This window comes from Stigmatopora nigra, chromosome 1, assembly GCF_051989575.1.
Source record: "Stigmatopora nigra isolate UIUO_SnigA chromosome 1, RoL_Snig_1.1, whole genome shotgun sequence".
Taxonomy (NCBI): Eukaryota; Metazoa; Chordata; class Actinopteri; order Syngnathiformes; family Syngnathidae; genus Stigmatopora; species Stigmatopora nigra.
Genome location: NC_135508.1, coordinates 12,864,287 through 12,884,728, shown reverse-complemented (window position 1 = coordinate 12,884,728; position 20,442 = coordinate 12,864,287). Strand labels below are relative to the sequence as shown.

At 38.6% G+C, this 20,442-nt stretch overlaps 2 protein-coding genes and 1 long non-coding RNA gene across 5 annotated transcripts in view; 2 read left to right on the top strand and 1 right to left on the bottom strand.

The window, feature by feature from the left end:
• The window catches only part of plxna2 (plexin A2), a 215,696-nt gene extending 209,610 nt beyond the window's left edge, over positions 1–6,086 (top strand). For all 3 annotated transcript variants that reach the window (XM_077730404.1, XM_077730327.1, XM_077730479.1), the window contains 5 exons: positions 181–371; positions 1,131–1,300; positions 1,425–1,637; positions 1,841–1,991; positions 3,931–6,086. In XM_077730404.1, the coding sequence (XP_077586530.1) occupies positions 181–371; positions 1,131–1,300; positions 1,425–1,637; positions 1,841–1,991; positions 3,931–4,026 (821 nt within the window). In that variant the 3' untranslated portion in view covers positions 4,027–6,086. The remainder of the gene's footprint in view (positions 1–180; positions 372–1,130; positions 1,301–1,424; positions 1,638–1,840; positions 1,992–3,930) is intronic.
• Positions 6,087–12,501: 6,415 nt separating this feature from the next.
• On the bottom strand, positions 12,502–15,694 carry pofut1 (protein O-fucosyltransferase 1). The gene is made up of 7 exons (XM_077732282.1): positions 15,522–15,694; positions 15,184–15,305; positions 14,918–15,100; positions 13,952–14,064; positions 13,638–13,830; positions 13,292–13,534; positions 12,502–13,163 (listed from the first exon to the last, which is right to left on the bottom strand). The coding sequence occupies exons 1-7, from the start codon at positions 15,658–15,660 to the stop codon at positions 12,873–12,875; spliced, it is 1,284 nt and encodes a 427-aa protein (XP_077588408.1). The 5' UTR covers positions 15,661–15,694; the 3' UTR covers positions 12,502–12,872.
• Positions 14,615–18,050, top strand: LOC144207065 (uncharacterized). Its single transcript, XR_013328552.1, has 3 exons — positions 14,615–14,761; positions 14,910–15,049; positions 16,120–18,050. It is a non-coding gene; the product is annotated as an uncharacterized LOC144207065 (long non-coding RNA).
• The last annotated feature ends 2,392 nt before the right edge of the window (positions 18,051–20,442 follow it).

Below are 20,442 nucleotides of genomic sequence, written 5' to 3'. Positions count from 1 at the left end.
TTATTTTGACGTCTATGAATGAAATTCAAGAACAAAAACGTACATATCTTGCATAATACGTGAAAAAACCCATCGGTTAAGCCTTGGCAGGTAATGCCTCCCATTCTTATTTTAGTTTTGCTTTGAGATAATCTTCAGTTTTAGGATCAATCAAGACCAATTTTTCCATACTTCAAACAGATTCTTCATTCCGTTACACTGGCAGTCCAGACAGCCTCCGATCTCGCGCTCCCATGATCACGCCGGACCTGGAAAGTGGCGTGAAGGTGTGGCACCTGGTGAAAAACCATGAGCACGGAGATCAAAAGGAAGGAGACCGTGGGAGCAAGATGGTGTCTGAAATCTACCTGACCAGACTTCTCGCCACCAAAGTAGGCCTTAAAAATATATACATCCTTGTCGGAATTTAGAAACATTTTTCGACATCAATATCAACCAGGATAGCAAGTTGATGAAATATTTTAAGAATGAAAAAAAAATTAAGCAGTACTGAAGTCTACTGTATGTCTTTAGATTTGTTATAACTAGATATATAATATACTCTACATCTCTGATGTATATATTAGACACCCACTCCTCTCAAAACATTGTGTAAAGTGAAGGCACCCAGGTACTACTTCAAAAGATGAACGTGGGAAGAAATCCATGGTTCATATTTTATTCCAAGGTCTTCACTTCTGTATCCAGCATAGTCTTTTACGCAATATATTTGGTATACTGAGCACATCCTTTCTTCAATTTTTTTTCATCAAAGCATTATCTATTACTTTGACTTCTCAGCCCATTAAAAAAACAGTCCCGGTATTTTTAGGATGGTCTCTGTACCTTTTAGCAAAATCCAGTCTTCCTACACAACCTGCTCAAGATGGACTACAATCTTGATATGGACACTCAATTTGTTTTCTATCTTTCTTCTTTATTTCATTGGTTTAAATTTTTCTTTGCAGCTCTCAAAATGATTGTTTGATGGACTAATGTTTTTTTGTAACTTTTCAACAGCCATACAAAGTCCTCTTTTTAAATTGTTTATTATGTATAACCCATGAGATTGACAAATCACCATTCGGTCCATTAGCTTATAAACCCTTAAAGGCAATTCATTGATTGTGTTGCTCTCATGTTCATCGCAGGGAACGCTCCAGAAGTTTGTAGACGACCTGTTCGAGACGCTGTTCAGCACAGTTCATCGAGGTAGCACGCTACCGCTAGCCATCAAATACATGTTTGACTTCCTGGATGAACAGGCGGACAAACACGGCATTTTCGACACTGACGTGCGTCATACATGGAAAAGCAACTGGTAAGAGCCGATGGAGGAAGAGAGTAAAAATCCTCTATTGTAGAAGAAAGCTCACTGCAAAATAATTTGCCTACCGAGTCAGCACTCGTCACTCTTACCCATTCCCTTTGTTTCCATCCTTCAGCCTTCCACTACGTTTCTGGGTGAATGTGATCAAGAACCCACAGTTTGTGTTCGACATCCATAAGAGCAGCATCACGGACGCTTGTCTGTCAGTGGTCGCTCAGACATTTATGGATTCTTGCTCCACTTCAGAGCACCGGCTAGGCAAAGATTCTCCTTCCAATAAGCTGCTCTACGCAAAAGATATCCCCAATTACAAGAGCTGGGTGGAGAGGTAAGCTTTATACTTTGTGCACGAGTCCCATTGCGTCCTTGTTAAAGTCGTCTGGGTTACATCAAACTTGTCTTGAATGATGTCAATCTGTGACGACGAGCAAGATGCCTTCTTTGAAGTTAACGCCTCGAAAAGTGGGACCTTAAAAGTTTAAACAGAGTTCAACTTGTTGCTTACAAGCAATGACACGTGCTTTCTCACAGATACTATGCCGACATCAACCGACTGCCAGCCATCAGCGACCAGGACATGAACGCCTACTTGGCAGAACAGGCTAGACTTCACTCCAGCGAGTTCAATATGCTGAGTGCCCTCAATGAGATCTACTCTTACATCAGCAAGTACAGCGAAGAGGTAGGTGCTCACTCGCCTGTACAAGATGGATGGGATGATTGAATGGCCTGAGTCATGACATAAAGGGGCTTCTTATTAGGGATGTAAACAGGATTGGCTGTACAAAGTTAAATTAGTTTATTTTTCGTAACAAGTAATTATAAGGCACTACTCTTTCAAAAATGTCACAATATTACAGTATTTCAAGGTCGTTACTTTGCTGTGTTAGTACAAGGCTCAATAAGTATACCGGATTTTCTCACATGTAAGCTGCCCTGTGATTAAGAATTGCCTTAAAATCGTTTAATATTACAATTTCTCACATATAAGCCATCCGCTAATTCACAATTTTCAAATAGGGTAGGTAGATAGTAATAGGGGAGTAGAAATGTGTTACCTCAGAGGGAAAATCTAAAGAAAAATCATTGCAAATGGTCTTTCTGAGATACCGTATGAATCAAAAGCACATTATTAGGGTTCAAGTTATCCCCTTTGACTAATGGGAAATGTTAAATGAGTGCAGGAAGGAACCGTGACTGTCTGAAATGGAAATATCTTGTCTTCTATGACTCCTTGTGTTTTAACTGATAGTAACTATACAATATAATGTTGTGGAGATCAAGCAGAAGCAGGATCATTTACGTACAATACACGCTCATACACACTTTCTGATGACAGGAAGCACAAAAGAAATGAAAGAGAAAAGAGACCATTTATAGGAACGTTCTCTCCCTCTAATGTCAGCTCCTCCTCTGGGAAGTCTGACCTTTACGTTGGACCACACATCTCGCTCTCCTTTGCTGTGTCCTTTCTTTGCAGTTATTATGCAGTTGGCTCTCCTCTTGGTCTCAACAAATCGCTGAACTTTGCATTTTGCAGATTCTGAGTCCTGTTTTCAAACATACTTTTCACACTCGTAATGTCTCACATGTAGAGTTGATTTTCTGTTTGTTGCCATGTACTATATACGAGCCTGCCCAACTTGTTGGTTTCAGGGTGTACTTACAAGGCTCTGGTCTCGCGTAGAGTGATTTTATGCGATGTTATGATGCTACCTTCAAAGAGAATCAAAAACCCCTCTATTGGTGACAAATGAAATTTGCCTGGTCCTGCTTCAACAACACAAATACGGTTGCCTGCGTTTTGGCCAAATTCCCGGCAAACGTTACATGATTCAAATCTGGATACTTATTCTTGTCTGGCACACAGTGCTAGATTTGTAGGGGCACGATGATGATGGAGTGGTTGGCACGTCCTTCTCACTGTTCTTAGATCAAGAGTTCAAACCCTCGTGGGTTCCGACCTTCCTGATTGGAGTTTGCATGTTCTCCCCGGTGGGTTTCCTCCGGGTACTCCAATTTATTTCCACAGCCCAAAATACTTGCTCTCATTCCTACCTATAGACAATTCAATCAACTTACTATGTATGTTTCAAGATATGTCAGGAACCTGGAATACCGAGAGAAAACGGAATGGGGATAACAAGCAAATTTCACACAGAAAGACAGATGAAGAGTTATCTTCGGAAATGCCTGTTTAAAATGAATTACATGAATTATATTAAATTAGAATGACAATAACATTACAGCTGTTTGTCTAAATTGTGATAAATAAATGTCTGAATGTAGTATAGAGAAACACATGAATATTCGGTCCTTTTTGCTGTGTTTTTCCAGCTTTTATTCTGAATGGTACTTGGTAGCGACTGATTGAGATTGGTCTTGACAGGCATGCAAGAGTTGAAAGAACAAAACATAGCACATGTCAAAAGCTGACGATTGAACCTTGACAAACGTCGCATTTACACGACAGGACTCAAAAGATAATAGATAAATATTTCTTAACAAAGACAAAAGCATTTTTTTTCTTCTTGCCTGATACTTCTGAAAAATAAAGCACATGGCATTTTTTTCAAAAACATCACAACATTTCTCTTATTTATTTCTTTATTATTGAACAGATCACAGAAGCCCTGGAACAGGACGACCATGCCAGGAAGCAAAGGCTGGCCTACAAGGTGGAGCAACTCATTGCCGCCATGTCCTTTGAGAGCTGAGAGTAGAAAAAGACTGAAGTCGTGAGCGGGCGTTCTAAAGAGGTATATACCTGCTTTAGTTAGTGTCTCAGACTCCTCCCATTATGACAAATGGCACTCCAGGTCTTAGGCCCTACCTAGCCCAGTAAGGGGTATCAAAACGGACCTCCGCAACAGGACTTATTTATTTATTCAATTCATCTACCAGGACATTGTCCAAATGGAACTTTTGAGCGTGCGTGTTAGTGTGTCTGCGGTTGTATGTGCTGGAGAAAAGCAGAGATCTCATGCTGGACTGCTGTGTTCAGATTTTATTTTTGTACGCTGACTTTTAAATATCATCAGTCGCTACTGGAACCACCACCAAGGCTCTTCTAAATGTCACCATTGGTCTTCTAGAATTTCCATCCGAATGGAAGAGTCACATGACTAAAACTCTGTACAGGACAAAAAGGCAAAGGACTCAGAAGGAAGCATCTGTAAATGTAGCAGTGACAATTGGGCCGATATGAATGTAATGAAGTTTCTATTTTGTTATTATTATTATTATTATTATTTTTGGGGTGGGGAAATGCAAGTAGAGTTCCTGGGATGCTTTTGGGTGGGGCTTGTCATTTTCTCTCCATCCAAAAGTAGGCCGAATCCCAAGCACATAACCGCATCGCTGCTTATAACGAGCTGAAATCGTCTGTGTGCATTCCACCCACTTCATATCATGCTTTGTTTGCATGCTGTCCCACAACATACGCGTCAGCTGTTAACGTGATCGATCCAAGTGCCAACATGTCGATTTGGCTGGTCGCAGGCCTCAACCGATACGACCGTCGCCTATGTCATTGTGCAACGAGGCAGAAGCCAAGATGTGTCAGTCGTGCCAAATGACTCTTCCTCAAAATTTGCTTAGTGCGTTACCAATAGACCTCCAACCCGGCCAAAACTTGCTAGAAAAGAGAATCATGATACTAAAATCAAACAAAGATGACACTCATGAAAATGATAACATTGTGCATCTGATCTGCTGGTAGAAAAGACTTTGGAGGGTATGTGCAACAAACAATGATCATCCAGCAATACTTTTAGGGACGCTTTAATAACGATCATATTGGCAAGTGGATAAACACAACATGTCTAGAACCGTGTTTTGAGTTCGATTTTCTTAAGGACAGCTCTTTAGATCTACCCTGACAGTGATTGAGTTGTAAGTTAGTATATATGGATTGACAGTGTTTATATCTTGACATGACAACCTGACCACTACTGCCATTAGAACTCCACCTTACTGCTATCTCCTCCGTCCAGGAATCAATATATTTACACACTATAATTATATTATTATTATTATTCCGCCCGTCATTGAACACAACTGAAACAGATATGAACAGCCACAATAAACAAATCCTCATATTATTGGTAGGCAATTAAAAATAACTTTACAGTATAACTGTCAGATCAAGGGAAATTCTAAGCTTGATAGTGCAAGTCTGGCATTATGGCTGTATATTTATTTGGTCAGTGCACATAGCTGAAACTACGCAATGACTACAAAGGTAAATGGTGGCCTTAGATACACACTTGTGCTCAGTTTTTTTCAAAGCGGTTAACCCTTGAAAAAGCAAAGGTGAAGAAGAGAATTGGCTGAGCTCAGCTAGTCATTGTCCAGCATACTTTTTGAAGAGCAGCATCGGAAAAGGCTAAAGGGCGAGAAGGGGGCAGATAGGCACGGGAGACCACTTTTAGCTTTCTGCTCCTACTTTGAAGCTTCACGTTGATCCGATCTGCTGGTGTTGCACAGAAATTGGAGTGAACAAGCACCCAAAATATACAGCTAGGGTGTGACACTAGTTGTGGGGGCCTCACACGAGAATATGGAAAAGTTGCTTTTGCTTCCGTTCAATTTCCAAGTCCTGCATCTGTACTTCCGCGATAGTTACACTAAAGAAATACCAATGGATAGTGAAATTTTAAAAAATGATGCCGTCATTCTGGATACCAGCTATCCACTATAGCTGATGATGTTTCATCTATATTTTTATATTTATTTTGATGTATTTATTTGTAAAAAAAAAAAAAAAAGGAAGGAAGGAAGGAAAAAAAAGAATAAAAGGGATCGTGTACATGTACATTCATGTAAATACACTTTTATCTTGGCTTGATGGTATTTGTTGTGCCCAATTACTAGATATTTGGACAAACTATCCAAAAACCTGCATGCTAAAAATATTTCTTTTCTTTTGTCACACAATTTTTCTTGCATGTCTCATCAATTTCTTCTGGATTTTTTTTTAACCTTTGACATGATCTTTTTTTGCCAAATTATATACTCTAACAGAAAGCCTTCACCACTGAAACCCGTGTAAAAAAAAAAAAACTTGATAGTGTTGAAAGTGGTAATTATCAAAAAAGTGCTTCACAGTCATCCAAATGAACATACTTATAAAAGATACTTTTAAGGCAGTTTTTTCTTGTAAAAATGGTATATTATAATGATATCAAACTTGAAATACTCATGCTCTTCAGGCAAAATAGGAATTTGAATATAAAGGATTAATTGTCCTTTTTTAAATATGTATCTTTTCACTGTTAGACCCTCCCTTACAGTGTAAAAAATTAGATTGGAAATGTGTGTATTTTATCAATAATGATTTGGGTTATCTCAAAATGATATATTAATGCACTCACTTTACAAAGTGTCAAACTGCGACAGATAATATTGCATATTCTGTCCGTACAGGTTTCATGTCAGTGCCAAAATGCATTTATTTGCATCCTGGTGACAATTTTTACGTACAAGTCTGGGTTTGACTTTACGAATGATTGATAAGAACATGTTGGAAATCTCACTAATTCATTTTTTTAACTAATTGTCATGGTTCCTGTTGAACGCCTTAGAAATCTTCCCATTGTGTAACAGAAATATCTGCCACCTAAACAATGAACACAAAAAAAAACTATTTTCGGAACCTAACACTGATAATGCAATGTTCATAACCCAAAAACATGACAATTGGTTGCATTTTGGTTAAGTTTGCTTAAAGTTGGTGTGAAATTGTGACTATTTGTTCATTTTGGTTAAGTTTGCATAACGTTGGTGTGAAATTTGGACTATTTGTTCATTGAAACCATTCCAGAAGATGATTGGATTGAAATCTCACCTCATCTCATTATCTGAACCGCTTTATCCTCATTAGGGTCGCAGGGGGTGCTGGAGCCTATCCCAGCTGACTCCGCACAAGGAGACAGACAACCACACCTATACCTAGGAGCAATTTAGAGTGATCAATTAGCCTAACATGCATTATTTTTGGAATGTGGGAGGAAACCGGGGTACCCGGAAGAAACCCACGCAGGCCCGGGGCCAAAATGCAAACTCCACATAGGTGGATGTAACCTAGATTTGAACCCAGGACCCCAGAGCTGTGAAGCCGACCCGCTCACCACTCGCTTCACTGGGCCGCCTCGATTTAAAATGTTGGTTAGTTGTTATTTTGAATATACAAGGAATTAAAACAAAAGTCAAAAGTCCCTTTTAAAAGACAAATATAAAACCACATCTGGTATGGCTCAGCAAAGATTGTTATACATTTAGGTTGTATTATTTTTTTGGTTTTTCATAGCACTTATTGCTTGGCCCCATTTCAAGACACTTGTCAACATTATGTACAGAAACTCAGTGTTTTGGAGTGTGTAAACATAACTTTTTTGGGGGGGATCAAAGTCTTCCTGAGTTCAGCATATACAAAATGTATCCTCTTCATGCCTCTCATTGGAGAGTATTAATGCTTTGACTCATTTAAAAAAAGACCTAAATGCCTTCTCCTCTTCCAAGGGATGACATGTTTGTCTCAATATGTTCACATTTCCTGCATTCCAAGGCTTTGATTCACCTCATAGTCCTGAAATTGTCGAGTGCTACGATTTGTAATCTGTGCTTTTAGTGAGGCCTGCTTCTCCATCTGCTCCTCCTAAAAAAAAAAATGTTTGTTCTCCCCTTGAAACACAGCTGAATGCACTTCTTCACCCAGAAATGTCTTTTTCAGTTGTAATTATTCAAGAATTGCTTGTCTCCTCACTTAGGATGGACTTATTCCAGATTCAGAATGCTTCGTTTGTATTATCCTTCACACTTGGAACTAGTGTGTAAAAGATGTTTTCCGCACTTTTTCCCTACGTTTGTTTAAGGGCTGATTTTGTGCTTTTGGCTAGCGAGTGTCATGCCGTATACCAAACAAGAAAAAAAAAATCTCTCTGTGCTTTTTTTGGGCAGAGGTATCAATCAATGTATTTTACTCATGAGTAGGAATTCTTCCATTCGACTCACTTTGTCAAGAAAAAAAAGTCTTTGTAGACACTGGAGCTCTGTACAATAATAATAACTGGAAATGATAGTACTATTGGCTGTCTGTCCTTGCTATTTTATAAAGGTGTTGTGAAAATTGTAAGAAAATTAAGGTATTTAAATTAGTTGTTCTCCTGTTTTCTTATTTTTACTTGTTTTTGTTGTATGATAATATATGATGTGTATCTATTGTAAATATGAAGCACACCTATTTTGCAAGTCAAGGATTCACTTTATACCATTGTTATATATGAATAAACTTTGCTGGTTAAAAAGTGAATTCACATATACTTTCATTTCATTATTTCATTACAAACAGGCTCACCGATTATGCTTAATACAAATGAATAGGCTTTTTCTCCCAAATCATATTTTAATACTATTCATGTGTTTTCCAATGTAATGTTTGGCAATTAAAATGAGTACACAGATAATACAGATCTATTCGAATAAGAAGCAAGTTTCAAAATGCATGACATTTCCATTTTTAACCCTGTGTATATCTTCATTTATTTTCTCCCACTGCTCTTTTTTTTGCCCGGAAGGGGTTCTAATCCACTTTTGCTTCTAATCCTATACCACTGAGATCAATTCAAATCCATGCAGGATTTAACAACCCATAATGCCTTTACAAGCAGTCACTTGCACGGGATGACATTCCAATTCCCATTTATTCTGGATCGGCTACTCAAGATGGATTACAAAGCCTATTTGAAATTAATTTTTTTGGGGAGCTGAGAACAGAAAAAAAAAACTTCATTGCAACACACACTCGTCGATCCGTAGCCCTTATTTTCATCATGTTTTAAAGGTACGGTTGACTTTGAGAAAGGTGGTTCACACAACTACGGCCCGCGGGCCATATCCAGCCCACAAGGCATTTTAATCCGGCCCGCCGACGTTGTCCAAATAATGTTTTCGGTTTTTTTTCCCAAGATGGCGCCCGTTACGCGGAAGCCATTGGCAGTAGCTCTGTCCACTCTTATTTGTTTGTCATGTTTTACAGCCCTTCTATCGTTTTTTTTAAATTAAATTTTGATATTTCTTAATACATTCGTTTTTACTTTACTTTGTATTTTATACTTTTTACTTTATTGGTGAGTTATGAGTATGTTAATACTTTAGTCCTTTTTTCCTGTTTATATTTCATATGTACTGTTAACGGATGCACTTTTTTATATGTATCGTATCTTGTGCTGACCCGGCAAATTTTTAAAGTCAATGTGGCCCCCGGGCCGAAAAGTTTGCCCACCCCTGTCTTCAGTGCATGGTTAGTCCAAATATATCTCTGTCACATGTACTTAAAACAGAATATAAACTAAGATTCATAGATAGCACCATCACGAGGTGTTGGACGGTCCGTAGCTATCTCGATGGTTAGCGGCAAAGTGAAGAATTATCTACCTAAGATGAATTAAAAGGTAAAAGAAATGAACCACGGTTGGTATGGGGCCATAAAACTAAACATGTCTAACACAACACCATTCCCATGTGTCTTATACTTTAAGTTTATTTTTGTATCTGTATATGAACAACCTATATGACAAAAGAGATTGGTGTTGAAGTAGGAGTGCACCAGGGGTCAAGTCTAAGCCCCTTTTTGTTTGTCATGGTGTTGGATAGACTGACAGAAGTGTGTAGAGAATTCCTGAAATATTATATTTGCAGATGACATTGTGAAGCAGGAGTGGGTTAAGAAGAATTGAAAGATTGAAGGTCTGAAAAAGAAAGGATGAAGGTGAGCTGGAGTGAATCAGAATTCATGTGTGTAAAAAAAAAAAAGGCATTGTGGCGACCCCTGTTGGGACAAGTCTTTTGCTTCTCGGCCAACCTGTGTGAACCGCAGATATGCAACATTGGTGGCAATTATGAATTATTTCCAGTATGCTAGAGGCACGCTGAAACTTTTCCACTGACATTTTCTGACAGCGATTTCTGCTCTGCTGAGCTCCTCTGACCTTTCAGCGGGCAAGTGTGACGGTCGCAGTCTCGCTTCCTCAAACCCATACCGAGGACCTGATATGCAAATGAGCTTCACGCAGCAGGTTGAATGATGCCCCTGTGAAGTTCCTACTGCCTTTCTTCGAAAGTAAAACAGAGAGGTGGGTGTGTCACTTGGGTGTATTTTGTAAATATAATATATACTGTTACTTGCTAATGCTTCCCCTGACTATCACGACAACTTGTTAGTGCAATTTAAAATCAGACAACAACAGACAACGCCGAAAAAAACTAATCCATAGAGAGGAATTCTGTAATCTCATATTTTCTGTATGACGGAAATTTGATCGAGAAGGTTTTTTGACATTTTTGTTTGGTATACAGTTAAATAATCGCCTCGGGTCCAGCAAGGCAGGGAATTGATACTGTGCTGGCATCCACACACTCATATAGGCACACTTTTACTGCGGCTTTCAGGGCCCAGGTGAGGAACACTCCTGCCAAACTCCCAGGGCGAATCACTCGTTTGCATATGCAGATGTTAATTACCAGCAGGCCAATCAGCAAGCTACCATGACAGCTTGAGCATCACACGCCGATCTTCCAGGCAGCGTTGATGCCCACCCTCGCAGGTCGTCATTTGCACACTCACTCCCCCGGCTGATCATAAAAGATAATCACCTCCCATTTCCTTCATGGCTCATTCCCTCCCACTCGCCGTTGTCTGATTCTACACGCCGAGCTCTTATCTGCAGGGGCCGGGCTGGGCCGCTATGTCGACACACCACCTGCTAGACACTCAGCAAGGGGGCAAAGTCATTCAGCGTCAAAACCACATAGGTTAAAAATGTGAGGTTCTCCATAATGTGCTTGTAAAACGCTGTTATGGATCATGTATGTATAGTCAAAGATGGAAGTGAAACCAATGTGTTTGAAGGAAAACATCACAGCCTTCAAACAGAGCTTTTTCTTAAGCTTTTCTCTTAAAGTTTTTGTCCCATGTGACTCTTGTTAAGGCTTTTTTTCTTTTAAAAAAGACTATGTATAGTAAGGCATTTTTCTTTAAAAAAACAAAGCCCATGTATTGTACATTTCTCACACCATGAAAAACATAAGTTTCGATTAACGTTAAATGCTTTTCGAACAGCTAATTTTTTACAAAAAAAATACGTAACAACAAAAGAAGGTTGACACAAAAGAATAAAAACATGAGTTCAATCCAAGAATGACCAATCATGGCAAAAATGTTGTTAGCCAGGTGAAGATAGCTTTTCAGTTTGCATGTGTTTTGTGATCAGACAAGCTGAGTTTTTGTTTGTTTGTTTGTTTTGTTTCTTTGCATGCCGTCTACCACGATAACCCCCTGCCTCTATCCAACTTCCTGATGCTCCTTTGCTTCCATTTTCCAGGTATGGTGTAGGCCTACGATGAAAGGGGCGCGCTCCAGGCACATTTCTTTGAGAATTATTTAAGGCTTGAGTTTGTAGGGGATGAATATTTGATATGGAGGCCCCCGGCGTCTTCCAGACAAGCCCAGAGCAACACTTCAGACGGCGGGTGTGTACAGCTCAGCTTCCCTCACTTTCAAAACACCACTAAAAATAAGTGTATTTGGTCAAAAATATTATTACAATCATATAGTATTCATTTTTCCAAAACATAGATATTGTGATCGTCCCTGGAGCATCTTCTAAATGGCGTAGTTTAAACAAATGAATGGACAAACATGGGTCTGGAGCGCCATCTTTTGGGCTTATCTGTAATGTTTTTGATGGGTCTAAATTGCTAAATACATCCTATAATACATTTCCCATATTTTCACTTATTGACGATCTGGCATTCTATTTACCAAAATAAGGTACATATTTTTTGAAGCACAATTTCTTCCTAATGTTTTATTTCAAATCAGGTATTTAAAGGGCCTTAAAGGGTGGCAAATATTATTTAATAATGTTGTTTTTAATATTGTTAATTTGAGATTTTACGTGCTGGCTTTTAGTTTCACTTTTGGGAGGGCAATTTTTAATTTGATCAGAAATCAAGAACAAACATACATTAAAATAAAAAGAGCAAAAATGGAGAAAAACAGCTTAAATATGTATCTCTTAAGTTTTCAGATAACAATAACCTAAAAAAAATACCAGGCTGTTGTAGTAAGAGAAAAAAAAATACTATAAAAAAATAAATAAATAACATGCAAGTCGCAGGACCAGCCAAACTACGAAAAAAATGTGATTTATAGTCCAGAAAATACAGTATTCTGCAGAAATCCAACTGATCAGATTCAAAACTGACTTTTCGTTTAACTTTGAGCCAGATAGTCTGTTTTCCATGCAATTTTGTCTTCTTGCGGCATACCAGACTAATAGTCACGGCACAGTGGTTGGGAAACACTGGTCTAAAGGACCACACTATTTATCACTACCTAGCTTGCCATCTAGCTATAACGTAAGCCTCCAACAAGCACATGATAGACCTGCTCTAAAAATAATTGCTCATTTTGCATTATTTCCTCGTGTGTTAACTTTTGCGGCTGTGCGTATCTGCAGTCCTCCCATTCAAAGTTCTATGTTTCTTGTTTCTTGTGTACCTAGATCCCGTCTTCACCACAGCTCGAGGCCTGAGAAAATTCAGAGTTGCTACAATAATGTTTGTCCAAGTGCTGTTTCTGTAACATCTCAGATTGAGTCCCTGTACAGACTGAGTCCTCATGTCCAGGTTGGTCCATGCCAAAAAAGGAGGAGGAGAGATTGTTCACGTCCCTCTCTCTCTTAACAAAAGCAGAAAAAGAGGAGACGCAGTTGCCAATGAAGTGGTTCGCTTGGCCTAAAATGTACAAGTCCAATTGGGGGGAGTCAGGCTGCAAACTCACCACTTTGACCTGCAGAGAAATGAAGACAGATGATAAATGGATTTCCTCAAGCAAATTGAACTCACACACACACACACTGCTGCATGTTTTTGTGACACACACACAAGAAGAATACAGACTTATGAGACTTTGATCACCTTGCCCGTGAAGAGCTTCTCAATGTCACTGCTGTGGGACTCGGAATCAGTGGCAATGTAGACGGAACGAGCGGATGTCTTCTTCACCCACATCTCCACGGCCCTGGCGATCTCGGCCAAGTCGGGCAGGCACATGGTCATGGTGAGAGGCAACGCTGTCTGCCGCTTGTAGCCCACACACTGAGGGGACGCCATGAAGTGAGATCCAGCCTCGCCGCTTTTCAGCAACTTACAAGCATTTTGCTTTGAGGAGCAGACAGAACATATATTTTTAAACAAAAAAATATCAATGGCGTTTTTAAAGTTCTCGTCCTAGGAGGGCCCTTGATTTCCACCAAGAACTCACCCAATCACTGCCGATCCTCAAGTGAATGCCAACATATGGCCGGATCAGATGAGCATCAATGTGCTCCTGTCCCTCCACCACCATCTTGTCTGACCACACTACATAACGCTGGAGGCCAACGTGCTCCTCCGCCACTGGGAAATGAGCCGGAGCCCCGGGAAGAGCCAGGACTGGATGCTGGTTGGGTGGGAACCTACAGGATCATGATGGCAAAAGGGATCTATTTGACATTCATTAACAGTCTTGTCCCATACTGAATCCATACTCATCTGTGGTCACATCATTTTTGGAAAGTCAAAAAAAGACCTTTTTACCTTTTCATCCATTGCTGCTGATGGTATGCACTGAAGGAAATGCCACTAAATAACACAGACTCCTCAAACTCCACGCCAACGTAGTCCCAGAATGGACCAAATGGATTTCCATCCTGAAAGAACCAAAACAGATTAGAATATACATTAGAATAGCAACTATGCCAAGTCTCAAATATAGTCAATGTGACTTATTAATACTGCAATGATGGTGAGTACAATTAGGACTACTTTATAAAACTATTATTGCATATTAGTCACAGCACACAAACTAAATACATTTTCTGATAGATTGACATTAGAGCATACTAGTACCACTATATTCTTAAATAAGTTCTAAACTTAAAATTATGTGCCTTGGCTCAAAATGAAGGTTGAGAAACTTGGTGGTTAGGTGCATGAGTGCTTAGCGTGTCGGGCTCCCAGTTCTGAGATCGAGGGTTCAATCCTAAATTCCGACCTTCCTGTATAGTTTGCATGTTCCACCCAGGCTTGGGTCAGTTTATCATCGGGTACTCCGGTTTCCTCCCACATCCCAAAAAACATGCAGTGAAGGCTAGTTGAACACTCTAAATTGCCCCTACATATGATTGGTTGTACATCTCCTTGTGCCCTGTGATTGGCTGGCCACCGATTTAGCCTGTCCCCTTCCGAGTGCCCGTAATTGGCTGGGATATGCTACATCAGATAATCTAGAGCTGGTGGTATGCAAACTGGTTTACGGCCACTAGAGGTCACGTTTCGATTGGATAATTACAAAATGCAGAGGCAAAACACTGAAGGCTTGGATGGCAATTGTTAAAATGTTGCTGTGTGAGTATTTAAAATGCTTTATTTAATGATTGCTTTTAAAACCGTATGACGAATGTGTGGGATGGAGGTTTTAGCTCGTATGCCCGCATAAACGATCTGTGGAGCTAATCTTAACATGTGGAATGATGTCAGTTTTCTTATCCAATAGATCCTCACCTTCATGGGACAGGACTTTCTATCTTTACTACGCTGAGCCGCTGCCTCAAAGCAGTAAGCTTTCCTTTGTCCTTTCGGCCAGTGTTTGTCGGCCAGCGCCTTCATGAAAACTTCCAAAGCGATCACACGATGGTAAGTAGACAAGGTCTCTAATTTGAAGAAATCACTGTAGGGTACGTGCACCTGGGTGAATAGTGACAATCACATTTCTTAGTACTAGCTGTATGCCCACGGGACTGTAACGACATAAATAGTGACGGACTTACATTAGTAAACGGGGAGATGTGATGACGGTAAACAATCCAAGGAGGAACCGCCAGGGTTCGGTTTAACATTTTTGCAAAAGCCAGAGAACCCAGGAAGTGATCTGCCTGGTTCCCAAAACGACCTGAAGCACAGAAGCATATGTGCATTTCATTGAATCATGTTTTAAGGTTTCTTCCCTTTTGTGAATATGATCACAAATTGTGCAGAAATAAAAAGAGCTTTGGACCGAAATTTCATCTTTCCAATGACCCCTTAACAACGAAATGTAATGAATACTGGTCAAACTATTAGTTGACTACTTTAAAAAAGCAGATGACATTTGAAAAAAGTTTCGTACCCATGCACGGACAATATAACACGTAGCCATTATCATCCCACTTTATATTTTCGGCAGTCGTGCGACAAGTTTGATGTAAGAGTGAACAAAGAAAACAAATAAGCGCAAGAGCGTGTGGAGATAGCTCCCCGGTGGCCATTGTAGTTCATAACATATCCCAGAGTGCATTTCGGAAACTTTTTCTTCTTCGTTTTCTTTTCAAAGTGGTTTGGAGCGTGTCAAAAATAGGTGCTGCCCACGTTAGGACTGGAATACAGATTTCATTTCAATACATGGAACACAAACTAAATGTAAAAATGCAAAATTAAAATGGAAATTGTATTCCTTTCTTGGGTGTCCCGTATGTAACAAAGAACAAATGATATTCAAGAACTAGAAGTAGTTCCACACTTCTGTGAGTTGGCATTCCACTACTCATTGGACAAGTTTATCCACAAGTGATGATAAATACATATTTGTATACTCCACAAGATACTACTGCGAGAAGTATATATTTAAAAAAAATAGATACAATTATTTGCTAATTCTATTTGTGTTAGTCATCCATGAATGTGTTTTCTGAGAATAAAAACTATTTTAAACCTTGTTGGTTTTGCAGTCTAGTCGGTCATCTTCCAGCAGGGGACGAGTTATTAGTTTGGCAAGACCAGACCTTAGATAGGTTCCACCCAACCTTATCAACATGCAGCAGAGCACAAGATGGAACTTGATGGTGTGCTTCATCAAATAGAAGATGGTGTCGGTCCAAGATAGACTTAGGCTGCAAACACATTCACTTCTTACATCAGCACCCATAAGACTAGCCATTTACCTGTTGTGCAACACTTGTTTCAAGACCTGCAAAGAACGCCTTGTTACCACCACAGAAGAACCATAGGAAGTATCTAAAGACCTATAGATCCTCAGATTGTTTTGTCTCCAAGCCAGCTCCTGATGAAGTGACAGAAAATGGATCGAAAATACTATCATAAACAAAATATACAGTCACTAATGTTTTCCCTTATTTTTAACAATCTGATTGCGCCCTGGGCTGATCACTATCCAATCACAAAGAATTATAAGAAGAATTGATGATTCAATCATTTAGTTGTCCTGGGTCTTACTTCCGCATTCGAGCAAGTTATACTAGACAGTACCTCATAATGGATTGAATATGGAGGATTAATTACAACTCTGTGCCAGTTTGAATATGAGGCATTATCTTTTTTAACTGTGGAGTTCTGCTATTGAATTGATTCATGACCAATCTGCCGAACCAGTTTTTACTTTATAACTTCCTCTGAAGTTATCTGGAAAAGGCTTAGTTCTAATACCAGTGAACAAGGCAAGCAGTATTATAAAAATGATGGATGGGTGCTTCTCAGTGCATAAAGCAAGTTCCGCTCTCTCTTTCAGGCACATTATTAATAACACTGACTTAAAAAATAGACTAAAACTCCCACAGACACACTCCAAGATCATATAAAACGACTTCCTAGAATTGTGGGTGATGTTGGAGATGTAGACAGGGTAAAACTGCATGTTTTTCTTTTAAATTTTCGATTCGAATAGACAAAATGTGTTCCAATAGTTTTGGCAAATGCTTTTCAACGACATCACATCCCTCAGTGCTACTGTGGCTTTTGTGCAAATTTCTGTGGCTACTGTTCAGTGCCAAAGCTCCATTAACGCAAACCACCCATCTGGTTTACAAAACGAAGCCCGTAAGAAACACTCACACCATAATTTTGGTGGGGGGCTCTGATTATCTTGCTGGCTAGAAAACGCACTCCAGATGTGAACTAATTGGGACTGTGTGACACGTGCACCTGCGTATGTTTGTGAGGACGCGTTTGTTAGTATAGAAAGAACGTGTAAGGACGAAGGTGAGCTAGAATGTGATGGGACTTGTTGCAAATCATCACGACTGATGAATGTTGTGTGGTCCGTGGAACAGTGAGGGGAACCAAGAGATTCTAGGGAGGCTCCAGTGAGGAAGGACAGGAAGTCAATTTCATCATTATGATATTAGGATTTAATAGAAAGGACTATGCTCTTTTATTAGTACATTCCTCCTCCTACCAAATTGGAGGAAAATAAATTAATTTCAATACTTAGAATCAGAATTATACCCCAGCTATTGTTTTATCCTTCATCAGTTTTAAGGAAATCTGATATTAAGGGTTTACATAATGTTGTTGATTCACAAAATAGAATTGTAGTCACTTCAAGTAAGAAACAAAACTAAAATAATCTAATATCAAATTTTAAAAATGTTTCCCACTTGTGGAGAGGGTGATTGCTTAAGTTTTCGGGTCATCTGTGGTTGTATATAGCCACAAAATTGGGATGAGTCATTCTGTTATGTTTAAAACAACAAAGACACATTTATATGATAACATCTTATCTGTCTTTTAAGTCTTAAACTCTGACATTCTAATTAGGCATTGTACATGTGTGTTCTTTGTCTCTCTGATTATAGACCAAACATACAATTCAAACATTCAATTCTTTCCATATTTTCATAAATCCTGTTACTTCACAATCTGTTTTTCTGCAAAATATTTATTTGTTTCCTTCACCTAAGGCCATGCTACTTTTGCTTCATTCATTCATTTTGTTGCAAAACAAACATTGAACTAAAGTGAAACTTTGCAACGGCTAGATCACAGCGGGAAAAATTCTAAATGCTGTTACAGGGTTTGGCAGCACAGGCTCGCCAACATTTTCCTCAATACGGCTGTTATTAAAGAACAAATATTTATTCAACCCAGTCATCACAATAGTGACGGAAAAAAAACTATTATGATCTTTCATTATTAGAGGTGCTACTAAACAAAACTACTTTGATTGTTTAAATGGCTTGGAAATGTTTTAAGATAAAATGAGTTACTAATAAAAGTCGTTACAAACAGGAGATACATGTAGGTCAACTATTAATAAAACAACAATCCTCTTTCAAAACTAAAAGGTACTTCTTGAACTCTGATTAACGTGAAGGGCTACTATTTGGAGACACATTTTTGAAAACCTATTTCCCTCAAAAAACTTTTAAACACTATCATTATTAGCAAAATTATCTTGTTATACTGACAAAGATCATGTTAATGTTTTTTTTAAAGGGAGCTAATATATCTAAATATGAATAACTTCAGATTTAAAAATCTCTGCTAGAGTTTGAGTTGTCAAATGTTCACTCAAATAACATTTCTTAAATTCACAATGTCCCCCATCGGTGAGCTATTTTTGACTACTTGTTAATTAATGTATGACATTTACTATCGAAATTTGTCAGTTACTATAAAAGTCATTCTAATAAGTTTACTATGGAATTTCAAGTCAGCTCTTCATCTATTTGGTTTAAAAGTAATTCCATACATTTAATGTTTTTCTTTTTCTCTATTCAAAACAAAGGGAAAAAATCATAATACATTTTTTTGCAGAAACTTTTTGCATTCAATTTTAAACAAGATATATTTGTATTGAGTTCCTGAAACTGTTAACAGGTTTGTTTGTTCTTTGGTTGATTTGAATCATTATTTTCAATTTTTTCCAATAATCCCTTTTTTTTTTGCTTACTTTGTAAACATTGTAATAATAATATATATATATACATATATAAAGGGAACAAAGGACACAAATAAACAGATTTTCATACTTTAATTTTGATTTTAAACACATTGAGAAAAAAATGACATTTTCATACGAGACCAATATGAAAGGATTAATAACAACCTCCTCGAAATCTATAAAACTTTATTAATCAACCGCCGTGGAAACTGATGCTTCATCAGTCGTTGTTCTCTTATACTGAAACGGAACGAACACTTAAAACCACTACTTCCGATTATTAACAAAACTAAATCAATAACCTCCCCATGAACAAAAATAAAGTAATATGTATTATAACTATACCTGGATATTTCAGGCCTTAAATGGCCCTCCTGACTGTTTTCATTGATATTTTGACCAAATAAATTTGCAGTTGTGGAAAACAACCGTGCGGCTTTTGCGCTTTGGGGGCGTGTCCATGAAAAAAAGAGGCCTCCGGTGCCTTCAATAACAATCGGAAATAGCATTATTATATTCTGATATTTGATCAGGAAAATCAATCAGTTGTGAAATGAATTGATAAATACAAATACATTTCGGTAATGATTAGACCTTGCTTGTGAAAATATCTGATGTAATAAAATTGTATTTTTTAAAGTTAAAAATAATCTTTCCAAAATATAACAATCATCGGGAATTTACCTGAATACAAAGGAACATAGTATAGCCCAAGAAATGATTGTTGAAATGGGTTTTTAGGGTGAAGATATTGGAATTACCCGTAAAATGATTTGTGATAACGGATCATTGGAAAGAAGAGATCTTTGCTGTTGTTATTTTTGTATAACATGACTAACTTGAAGGCATCACTTTCGACTCCCCCACCCCCACGCTCCCTGGCTGCACAAACATGTTCCCCCTGCGGGCTCCATGAGCCTGTGGTGGGCTTTCGATGAGGAGGGGGTGACGAGGAAACGAGTTGATGTGCCCTGGAAGTAATTCTTTCACCCCCTCTACAAAACCAAGTTGCACGACACACACATACACGCGTACACGCTCGCACGCACACGCATGCATACACGCGCTCTCTCTCACACACACACACACACACACACACACACACACACACACACACACACACACACACACACACACGAATGAACGTGAATTATAGAGGCAAAGTAGGGTAGTCTTCTATGAGTGAATTTATCCGACTGCATTTCATATCAATTAGTAGCCAATAAAATACTGACTTAATGACTTAATCGCATCTATTTCAGTAAAATTCCCATTCATGAAAAGTTTGCTAAATTCTAAAATGCATGAAATCATACAAAAGAAATCTACTTATTTGGTTGGATGTAATATTGAATTTGTTCAAAATAAGTGT

What these genes read in the sequence shown, in the direction of transcription:
- pofut1 (XM_077732282.1), bottom strand. Translation starts at nt 15,660, where the DNA reads ATGGCCACCGGGGAGCTATCTCCACACGCTCTTGCGCTTATTTGTTTT. An exon ending in GTTATATTGTCCGTGCATGG is followed by an intron (nt 15,306 to 15,521) that starts GTACGAAACTTT and finishes TCTGTGCTTCAG; the next exon opens with GTCGTTTTGGGAACCAGGCA. An exon ending in AGAAGCTCTTCACGGGCAAG is followed by an intron (nt 13,164 to 13,291) that starts GTGATCAAAGTC and finishes ATTTCTCTGCAG; the next exon opens with GTCAAAGTGGTGAGTTTGCA.